This window comes from Rana temporaria, chromosome 2, assembly GCF_905171775.1.
Source record: "Rana temporaria chromosome 2, aRanTem1.1, whole genome shotgun sequence".
NCBI classification, from domain to species: domain Eukaryota; kingdom Metazoa; phylum Chordata; class Amphibia; order Anura; family Ranidae; genus Rana; species Rana temporaria.
The window spans coordinates 341695698-341713567 of record NC_053490.1 but is presented as its reverse complement, the minus strand read 5'-3'; the positions used below and the strand labels follow the sequence as shown (position 1 = coordinate 341713567).

General features: G+C 43.1%; 1 protein-coding gene across 1 annotated transcript in view; it reads left to right on the top strand.

Moving 5' to 3' along the window:
- MAPKAPK2 (MAPK activated protein kinase 2) overlaps positions 1-4433 on the top strand; it is an 86487-nt gene extending 82054 nt beyond the window's left edge. The window contains exon 10 of the mRNA XM_040337533.1: positions 2176-4433. Coding sequence (XP_040193467.1) covers positions 2176-2310 — 135 coding nt within the window. The 3' untranslated portion in view covers positions 2311-4433. The remainder of the gene's footprint in view (positions 1-2175) is intronic.
- The last annotated feature ends 13437 nt before the right edge of the window (positions 4434-17870 follow it).

The following is a 17870-nucleotide window of genomic DNA, read 5'->3' as shown; positions in this document are numbered from 1 at the left end:
CACTGAGCACCACGTCCCTGAAGACTTTGATGCTTGGAGCTAGTGATCCTGGTGGATTAAAGAGCGAAGCATTAGACAAGGACGAATGTTTATATTCGGTAGTTGCCTGTTGTGCAGAGATGGGGTTAGAAAGAAAATGGCGTTTAATACTGAGACGTCTAGTAAATTTATGCACATCCATATACGTTTGGAATTTACTTAGATTTCTAGGGGGGGCATATTTCAGTCCCTTGTCTAGAAGTTTTTTTTCCTGGTCAGTCAGGAAATCATACTGCCCCCTAGCAGCCTGCAATGCAGAGTGGCTGGAGTGCCAAATTGCTCCGGCTGCTCTTTGATTTCATGCTGATTTAGTGGGAATTTGCCCTAAAAGGGAAAGAGGGGGTGGAAGGTTAGAGACAGAAGGGGGGGAGAGAGAGAGGAGGGTGGGGGTGATAGAGAGGGGGATGAGAGGGAGAAAGGGGGTGGGGGTGAGAGAGAGGTAGATGGGATGGGACAGAGATGGTGGGGTAAGACAGAGAGGGAGGGGGTGTGGGTGAGACAGAGCTGGAGGGGATGGGGGTAAGACAGAGGTGGGTGGGGGTGTGACAGATGGAGGGGGTGTGACAGAGAGGGAGGGGGTAGGGTTGAGACAGATGGAGGGGGTGGGGTGTGACAGAGAGGGAGGGGGTGGGGGGTGAGACAGAAGGGGGGGTGACAGAGGGAGGAGGGGTGACAGAGAGGGAGTGGGTGGGGGTGAGACAGAAGGAGGGGTGACAGAGGGAGGGGGTGGGGATGAGGGAGGAGGGGTGACAGACAGAAGGGGGGGTGACAGGGAGGGAGCGGTGGGGGTGAGACAGAATGTGGGGTGACAGAGAGGGAGGGGGAGGGGGGGTGGGGGTGAGACAGAAGGGGGGTGACAGAGGAAGGGGGTGAGACAGAATGGGGGTGACGGAGAGGAAGGGGGTGAGACAGAAAGGGGGTTAGACAGAAGGGGGGTGACAGAGAGGGAGGGGGTGAGACAGAAGGGGGTGACAGAGAGGGAGGGGGGTGACAGAGAGGGAGGGGGGTGACAGAGAGGGAGGGGGGTGACAGAGAGGGAGGGGGTGACAGAGGAAGGGGGTGGGGGTGAGACAGAATGGGGGTGACAGAGTGGGAGGGGGTGACAGAGAGGAAGGGGGTGAGGCAGAAGGGGGGGTGACAGAGAGGGAGGGGGTGACAGAGAGGAAGGGGGTGGGGGGGGGTGACATAGATGGGTGAGACCCCCCCCCCCCCTCCTCACCTTTCCTGGCTCTTTACCCCTTAGCTGTTTCGGTGTTACCTGCAATACATGCACAGTGCCGCGGCCGGCGGTGGACTCTGTGGACACAAACCCCCCCCCCCTTCCTATTATCCCTGCCACGGCCGGCGGTGGATTCTGTGGAAGCCCCCCACCCGGGCCCCCCCGCACCTGTTCCTAGCCGCGTCTGGAGACCGAGGACTGGTGTGGGCACTGGCAGCAATCTGAATCATCACAGCAGGTGCCAGGGCAGCCGGGCAGGTCACACGTGCAGCCGCCGCGCCGCTCGGGTGGAGAAACTGGAAGTACTGTGTGTGACGTGACTAACACCCTCACACAGTGCAGTGCGACAGGCAGCAGTCAGGCACAGGCTAAGCTCTGCTGAGGCTCGCCTTGCCTCGCCGCTCGCTGGTCTGGCTGGCTCAGGAGGAGAGGGGAGGAAAAAGTACAAAGTCCAGTCGGAGGGACACAGACGCCACGGCGCTGCAGCGCTGGGCATGTCATAAAAAAAAAGATTTTTTTTTTTTTTTTTTTAAATCCTCAATGTCAGGATGGTGTCACCCGGTGCGGACCGCACCCCCCTAGCAACGCCTCTGCATCCTCCAAAGCAAGTTTTAGAATATTAAACCTCCTTATAGGACATTTCTCATGTTTAACTGATCATATGATATTCTATGATCGGCCTAAACCTGGAAGTAGCTTATTGCTAGCCTCCCCACACTCGCGATGTGTCCAATTTAAATCATTCACCAAAAACCGGAAATATTGAGCAGTGGGGAAGGGTGTGGACAATGTTCTTGGGTTTCTAAACGCAGCCTAGAGGCAAGTAACGGGAAGTGTCCATTTCCTAAATGATCTGGGATGTTGATCACAATTTAACAATTATTTTTTTCTCATAATATATTTTTTTCCAATTGCAGGAAGAAATGACCAGTGCTCTGGCTACAATGAGGGTTGACTATGAACAAATTAAAATAAAGAAAATAGAAGATGCCTCCAATCCTTTGCTCCAGAAGAGGCGGAAGAAGATCACACCTCATGTTGCCACCCACTGAGCTTATGCCTGTTCTCACTTTGCCCTAGAACTGTTAAAATCTCACCAGCCGCTGTTAGCTGTAACTGTGGTATCTAAGTGCCACTGTATTATTTAGGGGGAATGGCTGTGCATCTTGGGACTCTCATTATGTACACCACAGTCTGGAAGTTTTTTTAAATTTTTAGTTTTTGTTTTCTGTTTTTAGAGACTATCCACGGTGTGTGTGTCTGTATTTGTGTGTAAATGATTTACTTTTTTAGGCAAAATGTTAATCATCAATTCCACCCAATACAGATATTTCAATTGCATGGTTGATGGCTAACAGAATTACACAGTGGCTGTCTGTTTCCCAAGGACTCCAGTACAAACCTGGCACCAGACAATGACTAGAGGGACTGCTAAGAACTGTAACTTTAATGGGTAGGCACCCTTACTGTGGAAGAAATGGGAAATACTAAAAGGATATGTGTGGGAGGGACATTATCGATTTCTGGAAAGCGTTACCACCCCATCGCTTTGGCTCTACACCAGTGGCTAAATATCTCCATCAAAATTCCCAGTTCCACAGCCAGCCTGTGATTCAGTCCTTTGGTGCTAACCTCCTAATGTTTGTCAAAAGTGTATCGAATGGCCGTTGTACTATGATTGTAGCTCTGCAGAGGATTACACCCAGATTTGTGTCCTGTTTCAAAAGTTTAGTACTCTTGCAAACCCCCTATTGCGAGATTGGTTTGAATCGGGATTCGGCAGTTGCTCTGTGGATTCATGTTTTGGTTGTGAACTCCTTTCACAAATAGGCCTGCAGGATGCAATTTCTACTAAGGCTTGCTTAACGTGTTTGCCCAGGATTAGAACCCCTGTACAATTTTTACTGCTATCAAGGTCTACATTAGAGAAATTTGCCCTTCCTGTTTTGCTGATATTTTACCATACAGGAACGGAGAGGAACTCTCCAACAGCAACAAACACCGTAATAAATTATTTACTTTAGTAAAGTAGGGAAGGCTAAGAACCGCTGCCCATGTCCCTGTTGCATACTTTCTTTCACTTCCTGTCTGGTAAAATGTTTTTCAGCAGGACAGTCTATACAGAACCAGAAAAAAACTGCGGGACATACACTTTACCTGTTTAAAATAGAATTCCAGCCCAACTAGTGTTTTTATTTTTTAAATATAATTTTTTTTTTTTTATTATTGCTATCTGACCCGTTTGGGGAGATTCTTTCATACTGTTCCAGCGACTACACAGGAAGTGAGAGCAGGAAAAACATACCAGAAACCCAATTGCTTTGTCAGTATTCTGTTTGCTTCCTGTCCTAGTGACCCACCTTGAAGTCAGCCAAAGTTTTCCCAGCAGGGACACAGCAATAAAACCCCAAAAATGTTTTTGAAATTCTTTTCTCACTTTCCTACTCGACTATACGGTTTCTGGAAGTTCTCTTTTAAAATGTATTCGCTGCTACTGTTAATAGTGAGCTATGCTATCTGCTGTGAATGCACATAAAGCAGGAAACCCCTGCCTTTTGCATTGATACCAGTTCTCACTTTTAACATTTTGCATGTGTTCGTTCAACTATTTGTTACATGACACAAAAAGTGCCATTTGTGCCTTGCTCTCTTTCCTTCTTTTTGCAGGACTGTTCTTTTGCATATCATATGGGTTCAAATAGCTGTCTTATTTTTCATTATTATAGCTTGTATTAATATATCTGACAGTTTGCTATGTTTTGTTAAAATGGCATTATATTGTCTCTCTGTAGTCCCTTTTTTTTTTTTTTTTTTTTTTTATGTTGTGTGTTTTTTTCCCATTTTGTTTGTCAACTACATTTAAAGTATAATTCAAGCTAAACTTTTATTTTTTTTAATTCATTTTTGATTAGGTTGGCGTGGTTTAGAACCTCTGTCAACTTTTTATAGTACAATCCCCAACCCACATTTTATTTATTTTGGATATGATGAGGAAGATTAGAACTGTTGAGTTTTTGTTTTGTTTGCTGTCTTTGCCCATATTGGGGAGGATTTCTCTCCATTACCATCTGTGATGGTGGTCACCAAAACACAAAGTGAGGGGAAAATGTAAAAACCTCTGTGAGGGTTAGACAGTAATAATGGATCCAGACAAAAAAAAAAATCCAGTTCTAATCCACCCCCTTTTTTGGCTTATGTTACATTTTTATATAACCTTTTAAATGTAACCAGATATTTAGACAAAAAATGGTGATTGTGTTTTGCACACACATTTACGGTGTTATGACTGTCAAAAAGGTACAGCATTGTTGCTTATCTAGCACATAAATCACAGGAGTTTATAAATATCAGCAAAAATGCTTCCCAGTTGTCATGCCGATCTTCTGGCTTCAATAATTGGACCCAGAACAATTGTAGATGAGGAATTTTGATTTTATGGGCAGACTGTGTACTTGTTTCTGTGATAAGTAACTTGGAAAATATTGAAGCCAGAGACGGCCAAGAGACATTCGTGGTAGCCTCCACATTTCCCTTATTATGGGTTCCTATTGGGGAAAAAAAATATTCTAGCTGCAAACATCAAAGTTGTCATGAAACAGGCACATGTTTCACAGCAACTTGAAGGGTATCTCCTCTTATTGTATTGTGACTGGCTATTTCAAAGGGGACATTTTTCAACAGCTGTATTTAATAGTGAACTACAAATTCTTAAAGGAAGCCTGGAGAGTAATTAAGAGCCATTTTAGAACTCTTTGAAAATACTAGCTCCCTGGCTTTTATGCCAATGCTAACTTTCTTGATTTGCACGCTTATTCAGGGTCAAAGTATTGAAGCCAGAAACAGTCAGGCAGCAAATATTTTTGAGCATGAAGTCAACAATGGCAACTTCCTGATCTATCTCATAGCACGTTTCTTTTAAGTTTCGCAGGATAGAAAAAGACAATATATTTACCGCCGTATTGTTTGCTAGTATGCCAATGTTCTACAAACTTTCAAGAAAAAGGTGGAAGGATAATGAACTGTTTCTGGCCTTTTTGCTTGCTTGAGCCTTAAACCTATCAGCCTTATTTTTACCTTGCCAAGTTTTGACGGTTATTGAAGTAAAAGAGAGCCTGCAAGAATAGTAAGTAGTGTGGGTAACTGCCAATGCTGCTCTTTTTTTTTTTGCTTGCATTTAGGGTCGTGCCTTCAATACATTTTTAATATAAAATTTTCCCAGCACACTTTCCAGTTTGCACAAAAAAGCATACTGCAACTTTTTAATATTTTGATTAAAAGCACTTCTGTTTGTTAGTGTGGTCCCTACTTCTAAGCTATATGAGCGCCTAACCTAAGATAATTTTTATAACGCACCAGAAGCCCAGATTCAGTTAGGGCACCTAAAGACCTCCAAGGTATTTCTTCACCAAATCCAGGAAAACAAAAAATGGTAGCCACTTAAAGTGGATGTAAACCCGAATAAATTTCTTTTTTTGCTGTCACAATGTAGAGTATAAGATTTTCTATCATCTGTGCCCAGGGTCTTGCCACAAAGTTAATCCAGCTCTGAGCAATCCTCTTTTTTTCAGTGAGATAAACAGGCAAACGGGAGAACTTTTGTCCGTTCTTCCCCCTTGCTGTGAATGACATGCACTAGCCTGAGACGGGCATTATTTTTTAATTCCCACTCCCAATCCTTTTCTGAAGTCATGTGGTTACTTTTCTGGATTTTGACTGGATGTTGTTTAAGGGGATTGTAGAGGTGGGCTGGGAGTCTACTGACATCACAACTCCACCCACAGAGCTCCAGACAACAGACCCACCCACAGAATCTGCAGTTTTTCGGCTCTCATAACAGACATGGGAGACATTTGACAGGTAAGGATACATGCAGGAGGCATGTATCTCCTTATATATCGGCACTATGGCAGTAGTTTAGAAAGGTTGAGAGTGGGTTTACATCCACTTTAAGTACATTTTTAGAATTGGCAAAAAAAGAAGCCTCCTGAGACACATCTGAACTTTCTTCATTGCACTATAATTGTACGAAGTTGAGTGTTTAGAGAGTCGTCAGCCATACTTTGCAGAAGTGCCTTGACTCGGCAGTGTGCTTTTATTTTTTTTTTATTTTTAATATGTCTTTGCAGATGTATGCAAGAAAAACATCTGTTGGGTAAACTAAAATTTTGAAATGGTTTAAATTAGTTGTTTGTGCTAACTGGAGAATACGCTTTAATTGTATCCTGTGTATTTCTGAGCCCATGTGCACATTTCTGTTTGCTAGTTAAAGATTGATCTGGGTGGTTGACATTTTTGCTTTGAAGGATGAGAATGACAACCCTGAATCAATTTACCTTTAAAAAAAAAATCAGCAGGTGTAGTTCCCATACTGATCTTCTGCCAAGTTTAATCATGTTTAAAATGTTTATACTCTATCATGCACTGATCCATTACCATAATTAAAGTGGATGTAAACCTGATATCTGCAGTATTTTGTTATCTCTCTTCAATGAGCTTTGTCCCTTGGCTGTCTCCTGAACAGTTTCTCTGTTATCAGCTTGATAACTCCTGACAAATACTCTTGACACTTTAGACAAAAGCAGCCTGCATCTTCTGTCGGGGGAGGTTGCTAAAATAGATTAGCAGGGATCTGACCCTATTACAAAACACCTCAGAGTCTCTGCCTATTATGAGAGGGGGTGTGTGCCTTTCCTCCAAGCAGCAATTTTAGCTATCTTGGCTGTGTGCTCAGACATCGCACTCTGTGTTAAACAGGAAGAGAACATCTCCTAACACAATTTGAACTTTCTAAACGGTGTATAAACGTGAAGACAGCAGATATACATGTACAACCAATGTAGGGAGATTTGGTTCATCCATGTGTATCATCTGAGGCTGTTCACTTCACTGGGTGTATGGAGGGTTTACATCCACTTTAAGGTAATTGGAAGGTTATGAAAAAGTGGAGATTTTTTTCTGGGCAGTTATACAGAGCAGTGTTTAAGTAATAGATCTGTTTAGACAATTGTTTAATTGTATTTGTTCTGGAAATATATCTTGGTGGAAAAGGAGGAATATGGTCAGGCTTTGTTATATTATTTTTATAATTTCATCTGCGTTCTATAGTTTTCTGCAAAGCACATTTTCATTCTCTGCTCCTGTGTGAGCTCAACAAATTCCAAATTCTGTTTTAAAAGCAATATTTTTTTCTTCTTTGGAATTCTTGTAAAAATATAATTTTGTATGATCAAATTGTTCTACTAAACGGTTTTAGTATTTGGAAAAACTGGACTTTGCATGTCTTTGTGTTTCTATGGTCAAAATTTCAAATCGTATATTAATTTCTGCTTTTGGATTTCAATTATTTCTAGCCTGCTCCTAATGATATGAGAAAGGTTCAGCCAAGGAGAGAAGTTCCAGGAGGCACAGTTGGTACAGGAAACCTATCACATCAGTGATAGCTGGCAGCATGGTAGCATAGGATATGTAGTCCTTGGAAATTGAAAGTAAACCAAAGGAATAAGCCGCAATGCATGCAGTCATTTTCCAGAAATTTGTTGAAAGAAATGATTAGCAGTTCGGTAGCACTGTTGAGTAGCTTAAGTGTATATGTAAATATATTTTTATTTTACTATGAGTATTTACATACACAAACTTGGATCAGAGGATTTTTAAACCTAAGTAGTCCAGTCAGCAATATTGCATTTATTGGCAGGGTTACACGACTATGCATGTATGTACAAGTATGGTATGATATTTGCCTATAAACCCAAAAGATTACAAATCCATTACAAGTAACACACTATTTACAAGGCCATGTTCAGTACAACAATAGCAGTGATGGTGAACCTCGACACCCCAGGTGTGTTGGAACTACATTTCCCATGATGCTCATACACTCTGCAGTGTAGCTGAGCATCATGGGAAATGTAGTTCCAAAACATCTGGGGTGCCAAGGTTCACCATCACTGAACTATAATAATGTTTATATTAAAGCTATGCTTCTGGCGTAGTCTTATTGCTTGCTTAATGGGGGGGGGGGGGGGCATAATATATCATGTATATCCCTCTGTTTCTGTACAGTAGCTGATATAAGATACAACAATTGGATGCTATACCTATCAAGTTGGGCGGAACCTGCATTTTAAATAGGGTTGCTGTTTCCAACCCACATGAGATGTGATAAGCAGACAAAACAAAGGCCATGCCCTTTTGAAGTAGAAAAATTTACAGAACACATTTGTTGGTTTAAATATATTCCTGTACATCAGAATACCTAATGAAGATAGTACACAAGCAGCACTCGCAACACAAAATTAGATTTTTCTAGTAAGCATATACTGAATTGGCAAAAATTACTACTGTCTGTATTGATATTCCAATGCTGATGTTATAAAATGAAAGTGTGTGTTTGTAACTATAGAGCCCCTTGAATGTAAACACACTAATTTCTAACTTAACTACATAGTGTATATTATAACCGTTTCCCGACCGGCTCACGCAGATATACTGCGAGAGAATGGCTCTCCTGGGTGAAATATCATACATATACAACTTTGCTTATCTCCACGTCTCAATTTTTCAGGGTCATCAGAGGTTCCTCAGGTTTGCGATCGCCTCCGCCCAGGAAGTGCAACGTTGGCAATTTTCTGCCCTCCCTTTTGGACTGGCCTCCAGTCCAAGGGTCTTTACAAAGGTCCTGGCGGAGGGAATCGCTTTCCTACACTTGCAAGGGATAGCACTAGTTCCTTATCTCGACGATCTGTTACTGTACAAACCAGAGTCGAGATCTCCTTCTTGCGGACCTGACCACTGTCATGACTACCTTGGAATCCCTGGGTTGGATTATCAACAAGGAAAAATCCTTGCTCCTTCTGGAGCAGAGGAAGCCTTTGTCTAGGGTTTCTGATAGACTCCCTGGAGAGGAAGCTCATTTTGCCCGAGGACAAGATCCAGGGTCTCCTAGCAACGGTCAGGTCAGCAGTGGGGAAAGCGGAGTCCTCTTTCAGGGACATCATGAGGCTGCTGGGCTTAATGACCTCTTGTATCCCAGCAGTCCCATGGGCTCAGCTCCACTCCAGACCCCTGTAATTCTTCCTCCTGGGACGGAAAAAGAGAATCACTAGATGTCAGGTTCAGCGTCCCAGATACAGTGAAGCACACACTAAGGTGGTGGCTTCTTCCGCAGAACCTGCAGATAGGTCTCGTGGAGTCAGACTGACCCCGTCAGGATTACCACAGATGCCAGTGCCTGGGGGTGAGGGGCTCACTTAGACGGGCTCCGTGCCCAGGGTTCCTGGAACCAACGTCAGAGGGGGGCCTCTTCAAACTACCGCAAGCTATTAGCGGTCGGAGAAGCTCTAAGGGCATTCAAGGGAAGAATTCGGGGCCGGGAGGTCCAGATTCTTTCCGACAATGCGACCGCGGTTGCCTTCCTCAACCATCAGGGAGGCACCAGATCCCGCACCCTTCTTGAGTTGTCTCTAGAGATCCTGGGCTGGGCAGAACGGAGGATTTCCTCTTTCGGCAGTCCACATAAAAGGAGCCCTCAATTTGGAGGCAGACTACTTGAGTCGCCAACCCATTCTCCAGGGGGAATGGGAACTGAATCCAGAGGTCTTCAACCTGATCTGTCAGCACTTTGGCAGGCTAGAGGTGGATCTCTTCGCCCGCAGGGCGAACAGGAAGGTGAAGAGATTCTTCTCCCTCTCCCGGGAGCACGGGTCAGAGGGGGTAGACGCATTGGCCCAGGTATGGAATTTTCACCTGGCCTATGCCTTTCCTCCTCTGAACCTAATTCCGAGAGTCCTGCAGAGGTTAAATCTAGCAGTAGGCAAACTAATTCTGGTCGCACCCTGGTGGCCCAAGAGGTTATATATATATATATATATATATATATATATATATATATATATATATATATAACTAACACACACACACATTTTTTTTTTTTTGGAGCGAGTGTTGGGGAGGTGTTCGCGCGGGATCACGATAGATATGGGTGATAAGGGTAATGTAAGGGAAGGATGGAAGGAAGAGGTCACATGTATAGCCCTAAGGGTTGGCCTAGATAGGCAAGGGGGGAGGGGTGGGCAAAATTATATCAAAGCACAAGTATCACTTATTAAGCACAAGAGAAGGAAATGTACTTGAATGTACATTTAAATGCTTTTTTTCCCTAGGTATATTCAAGAATTGTATACAAATTTTCTTTTTTCTTTCTTCCTTTTTTTTTCTTATATATGATGTTAAGGGTTTTTTTCTGTTTGATATGTCTGGATGGGTATGAGACCTAAAATGATAAATATAGGCTCCTGGAATGTGCGGGGGATGGGAGACCCAGTGAAAAAAGCCGCAATTTTCACTACTCTGGAGGGGTATGGGGTGGAAGTAATATGTATTCAAGAGACCCATTTGACTAAAGAAACAAAGTTAAAATTGGTCAATAAAAAAAAATATCAAAGCCAGTACCATTCTGTCCACTCTTCTTACTCTAGAGGAGTGAGCATAATGGTAAAAACAGTCTAAAATAGATGAACTGGGTCGCTATATTTTTTTGCACTGTTTGATAGAAAAGGTACCATATGTATTGGCTAATATTTATATACCTCCTCCCTTTAAGATGGAGGTTTTGTATAAATTAACATTATTTGTGGTAAACAAGGTAAATATTCCGGTATTAGTGGTTGGAGATTTAAATAACGTGTTAAATAGAACAATGGATAGATTTCCACCGGGGACACGGAGCCCAGGGGAAGGAGAAGGGCATCTAAGTCAATTTTTGAAAGAGGTTGGGTGGTGGGACATTTGGAGGCTGAAATATCCAGATGTGCGGCAGTACTCCTGCTTTTCAAGTACATATTCTACATTATCAAGAATAGACATGGCCCCGGGAAACTGTGCAAGTCTACAGGCAGTTAGTAAGATATCCTACTACCCAAGAGGGGTTTCTGATCACTCTCCTCTGGTGCTATCACTGAGTACAGGGAAAAAATGTTCTCCAAGTAATTGGAAAATAAGTCCCTTCTGGCTAGAAGTGATAGGGAAGCCAGAAGAAATTAGTATCAAATTAAGGGAATTCCTGGATTTCAACACAGGGACGGCACCAGAGGGAGTGGTGTGGGATGCCCTAAAGGCGTTCCTTAGGGGTATATTGATCCAGCAGGTAGCTAAGATCAAGAGGAACTCTAGGGAATGGGAGGAGAAAATCAGGGGAGAGGTTCTAGAGGCAGAAAAGCAATATGTGGAAAATCCAACACCGACTAAACAACGGCTATGGTTGGAGAAGCAACAGGAATATAAGTTGGTGATTAACAAGAAAGTTGAAAATAAGCGCCTATTTCAGGAGCAGAGCGCTTTTTCTGAAGGGTAAAGTGTGGGCCATACTCTGGCCCTTCTAGCGAAAACTAATACGGTGCCCTCTAATGTTCCCGCAGTTAGGACGGTAGGAGGTGGGATATCATCTGAAACATCGGTAATAGTGGACACGTTTGCAGTATATTATAAAGATCTATATAGATCAAAAAAGGGGGAAGCTAAAGTGCAAATGGAAGAATTCTTTAGAGAAATAGGAACCCCAGTTCTATCAGGAGGATAGAAATGATATGGAATCCCCAATCACATTATTGGAATTACAACAGGCAGTTAAAGGACTTTCCAATCAAAAGTCCCCAGGGCCAGATGGCCTACCAGCAGAGATTTATAAGCAATACAGTGAGGTGCTGCTCCCGGAATTGCTAAAAACGCTGAACTGGGCGATAGAAGGAGGAAGGCTACCCCCCTCAATGTTAGAAGCAATTATTATAGTGCTCCAGAAGGAAGGAAAGGATCAACTAGATACATCATCTTATAGACCGATTATCTTTGCTTTGCTCAGATGTAAAAATCTTGGCTAAGGTACTGGCAACGAGAATAAACAAATTCATTCAGAAATTAATACATCCAGACCAGTCTGGATTTATTCCAAATCGGTCCACAAGTATAAACATAAGAAGGCTGTACTTAAACTTACAGACCCCGACGGAGAATGCGGGAGATAGATCTATCCTATCATTAGATGCCACTAAGGCCTTTGATAGTCTGGAGTGGGACTATCTCTGGTACGCTCTGGAGAAGTTTGGGTTTGGTCCATCCTTTATTAAATGGATAAAGCTACTGTATAATTCCCCCAAGGGCTAAAATAAAAATAAATAATGAAGTTTCACAGTCGTTTGAATTGGAGAGGGGAACGAGACAGGGGTGTCCATTGTCCCCTCTCCTTTTCGCCTTGGCAATTGAGCCCTTGGCGACTGCTATTAGAGCTAGACAGGGGTTCCAGAGAGGAGCAGAGGAGGAAAAAGTCGCGCTGTATGCGGACGATATCCTCCTTTTCTTGGGCAACTCTGAACTGCAGTTTTAAAGGGAAGTTGTAAACAGTAGAAGCGTTTGGACGATTCTCGGGCCTAGTGATAAACTGGGAAAAATCAACACTCTTACCAGTGGATCCGGTAAGCAATATGGATGGGATAGGAATCCCTCAATTAAAAATTGGGGAGAAGATGGAGTATTTGGGCATCGTGGTAACACGTAACCCAGAACAATTTATAAATAATAATTTAGTGCCACTTTTGGGCAAACTTAAACGCAAAGCGGATGTATGGGGACATTTGCCACTGTCGGTGGCCGGACGCAGCAATCTTATTAAAATGATCTGGATGCCACAATTGCTGTATATACTTCACAACTCCCCAGTGTGGATTGATAACCGATGGTTTAAAAAGATAGAGACCCTCTTTAGGACCCTAATCTGGAAAAAGGGAAAGGCAAGGATCAGTCTCCGAACGCTGCAACTGCCAACAGATAGAGGAGGGCTATCGGTCCCGCACCCGTATAGCTATTTTTTGGCAGCACAGTTGCAGCATTTGGGGGGGTGTAGCATAGAGGGGGGAGGAAATGCAAGTGGGAAAATTATATTAAGAGGGTCTCCTCATAGATCGCTAATAGAGACCTTAGAGGCCAACTCTTTCTCGGTAAAAAGTCCAACAGTAAAGATGATGGTAAGAATATGGCAAGCGGGAAAACTAGCCTTGGGCTATAAAGGATTAACAGAATACTCCCCACTATGGGAAAATAATAACTTAAAAGAAATTTTGGCCATGGGAAAATTAAAAGAATGGGATAAACGTGGGATAACCAGAGTGGCACAACTCTATACAGACTGCACATTAAAACCCTTCTCAGAGCTAAGTCGGGAATATGGCATCCCAAATTCTATGTTTTTTACCTATTTGCAGGTTAGACACGCACTACAAGCCCAATTTAAATTACAGCCGGTAAGATGGCAAAAGCTCACGCATCTCCAAAGACTAATGAAGACGGGGGTCTTATCTCAGAATTGTATGAACGAATCGGCGATCAGTTAATGGGAAAAGAGAAGCTGAGCAAGAATAAACAGAGGTGGGAGGAGGATATTGGGCTCATAACAAATGACCAATGGGACAGGATACTGGAACTAGGGACAGTGGTTTCATTAGCCCCCTCACAACGGGTTTCTCATTTGTTTCTCCTCCACAGGGTCTACTATACCCCCAAGAAATTATATGGATTTGGATGGAAGTCGGATGACAAATGTCCCAGATGTCAAAATACAGGGGACCTCATCCACATGATGTGGAAATGCCCAAAATTGCATAGATATTGGGCTAAGATTCTGGACATTATAAATGCAACCTTTGGAACCACTCTGGAACTTGAAGCCAGGGTTTGTCTATTAGGATGCATTGAGGAGAGAATGGGGCAGATGGATATATTAGTAGCAGCTATAAGATGCCTGTTTCAGGCGAGGAAATTGATCGCACTAAAATGGCAAGCACAAAATCCACCCACAGTAGAGGAATGGTTTAACGTAATGAACAGCACAATTGGGAAGGAAAGGGGAACATGGATTAGACGTGGTAACATCAAAAAATGTAATGCAATATGGGAGCACTGGTTATGTAAAATAGGCTGCTCACTTTAATTAGGGAAAGATAGGTAAAGAATAATTTAAGGAAAAGAACAGAACCAAAAAACGTGTATGCACTTTAAAAGTAAGATAGGAGGGAGGGTTGGGAATGGGATTGAAGGAAATTTTTAACCTATGCAATTAATTTTTTGTATGCACATATAATGCACTGAGTATAAAATATGGATTTGTATTTTTTTTCTGCTATATAAGTATGGAAACAAAAAAAAGTATTGAATTTAAATATATATATATATATATATATATACAATTTTTTTTTTTTTTTTATAAAAAAATTACAAAAAAGGGGGGTTGCATTCAAAGCTTCCTCTGATTGTCTGAAGCAGAGAAGCTGGAAGATAATGTCACAATTCCCAACGTAGGCATGCGGGACCTCCTGGGCCCTTTAATAATAATAATAATAATAATAAAAAGAAACCTCTGGGCCCTTTAATAAAAACTAAAAAAAAAATATTTATAAAAAAAAAAAGGGGGGTTTGCCATCCAGGGCCCTGGCGACCTCTGGGCCCTTAAATAAATAAATAAAACATAAACATTTATAAAAAAAAAGGGGGGTTTGCCACATGGGGCCCTGGGGACCTCTGAGTCCTTTAATAAAATATATATATAAAAAGAAATAAAATAATATAAAAAAAATGTTTTTTATAAAAAAGGGGGGTTGCCACCTGGGGACCTCTGGGCCCTTTAATAAAACTATATATATATATATATATATATATATATATATATATATATATATATATATATATATATATATATAATAATATAAAAAATATTTTTTTTTTTTTTATAAAAAAGGGGGGGTTGTCACCCGTGGCCCTGGGGATCTCCGGGCCCCCCGTACCCCTAAAAAAAAAATTGCCCCTTTTAATAAAAAATTAAATAAAAATATATTAAAAAAAGGTGAGTTACCATCTGGGGCCCTGTGGGCCTCCGGACCCCTAAGAATTTTTTTTTTTTTTTTTTTTTAAGGGGGTTGCCATCCGGGCCCCTTACAGGTGTACTGCCTGTACCCCCCTGATGGCGGCCCTGCTTCCTTGTCACAGGTTCCGGCAAGATGGCGGCTCGGCAAGCGTGGATAAAGAGCACCGGGGGTCCATGGTCCTGTTCCCCCTCCCGATTCTTTCCATAACGATTCCTCTCTAAGGGTCGTTCTATCCGGAAGCGATGGAAAAGGAGGATGGACCGAATCTGACAACGCCTGAGGAGACCACAAGGGGTGAGGTTAGGGGTGGTCCTATTTCCTCTCCCCTGCAGGATATCTGAAGGTGGCAATAGGCTAACGGGAATGCATTTTTTGTTTTTTGCAGAGACTGAATGCCCTGCCAGGGGACGACCAGTAGGTGTAAGCTCAAAGCCACCTCTAAGTCAAGGTGTTGTGGGTACTGCCATGTCAAACTCCTGCAGGACCACACCAAGCCTTTCTGCTTTAAGTGCATCTACAAGCTAGCAGGCAAAGAGACCGCACAGGCTATGAAGGAGTGCCGGGCATTACAAACAGATGCTAGCAACCCTCCAGTCCTTCAGGACTACGGTTGAGAAGAGACAGGTAGAGCTCCCTTCTGGTAGAGAAAGCTTACCTTCCCAGGAAACCTTGGCGAGTATTACAGGGGGGTCCCAGGGACCAACTCACGGTGACTCGGATGAGGAGGCAGAGGCCTCAGGGCAGAGTTCTCTAGAGGACAGAAGACTCTGACCAGGATAGTCAGATTGAGACTAGACCTGGAGGCCATCTCTTCTCAGCGGAAGATATGGAGGGTCTCCTCAAGGCAATCTACGCGTCTGAGGATATCAAGACGCCGCCCACTCGGATCTCTGCTCAGGATAGAGTATATAGGGGACTAGGCAAACCTCAAGCTAAGTCCTTTCCTGTACACCAGTCTCTCAAGGACATTTTCCTGAGAGAATGGAAAGAGTCTGAACTTAGGGTGTTAAAACTATAAAGACCTGGAAGCGTAGATGCCCTTTTAAAAATGAGGAGGAAGAAAAGTTCTTTAAAGTACCGCATTTGGATGCCCCTTTAGCTCAAGTATCCAAACGTTCGGACCTCTCCTTTGAGGGTTCCGGTAACATACGGGATCAGATGGATAGGAGATCTGAAACTCTGCTACGCAGGGCCTGGGAAGCCAATGCTGCAGCTATGGGGCCAGCATTGGCCTCTGCCTGCATGGCCCGGAACGCAGATGCATGGGTCAGCAGGTTGATGGACCATGTCTCGCGTGGAACCAAATCCAAAGAGGTCTTGGATTCTCTGGACGTAATTGGTAAGGCGGTAGCCTATCTGGCAGACGCTCCGGTGGAAACCGTTAGAACAACTGAGTCGGCGGCTCTTCTAATGTCCGCTAGGAGGGCCATATGGGTAAAGACGTGGGATGGGGATTTTACCTCTAAATCACGTCTTTGTGGCATACCTTCTGAGGGCTCGCTGCTCTTTGGGTCGGGCCTGAATCAGGTCCTATCCCGATCGACAGAAAAGGGCAAAAAAATCCCAACTAAACTCAAGAGGGATAAAGGGAAGAAATTTTTTTGAGGCCCCCCTCAAAAGACCACTTTAACAACTTAAGACCCGGACCTTTAGGCAGCTAAAGGACCCGGCCAGGTTTTGCGATTCGGCATTGCGCCGCTTTAACAGACAATTGCGCGGTCGTGCGATGTGGCTCCCAAACAAAATTGGCATCCTTTTTTTTTTCCCACAAATGGAGCTTTCTTTTGGTGGTATTTGATCACCTCTGCGGTTTTTATTTTTTGCGCAATAAACAAAAATAGAGCGACAATTTTGAAAAAAATTCAATATTTTTTACTTATTTTACTATATTAAATTTCCCCCCAAAATATATAAAAAACACTTTTTTTCCCCTCAGTTTAGGCCGATAAGCATTTTACCTATTTTTGGTAAAAAATCACAATAAGCGTTTATGGGTTGGTTTGCGCAAAATGTATAGCATTTACAAAATAGGGGATAGTTTTATTGCATGTTTATTAATTTTCTTTTTTTTTTTTTTTTTTTTACTACTAACGGCGGCGATCAGCAATTTTTTTTTTTTTTCCGTGACTGCGTCATTATGGCGGACAATTTTGACACATTTTTGGGACCATTGTCATTTTCCCAGCAAAAAATGCATTGTTTACTGGGAAAATGACAATTGCAGTTTGGGAGTTAACCACAAGGGGGCGCGAAAGGGGTTATGTATGACCTAATATGTGTTTCTAACTGTAGGGGGTGTGGCTGTAGGTGTGACGTCATCGATTGTGTATCCCTATAAAAGGGATCACACGATCGATGACACCGCCACAGTGAAGAACGGGGAAACTGTGTTTATACACAGCTCTCCTCGTTCTTCAGCTCTGAGGACCGATTGCGGGACTCCAGCTGTGATCGGGTACGCGGGTCCTGGAGCTTCGCAGTGCATCGCGGGCGCGCGACACATGGCTGGGCACTAGCACAGGACGTACCTGTACGTGCCCAGCCATGCCATTCTGCCGACGTAAATGTGCAGGAGGCGGTCCTTAAGTGGTTAAGTAATTCACCAACGTAAGCTTTTAAAATTCATCTAGGGTTCTTTTCAACCCTGGATCAATAAGCCTGCATGCTCGAAGGATCAATGGGGGCTTCTCGGTCCCCAATCTTCA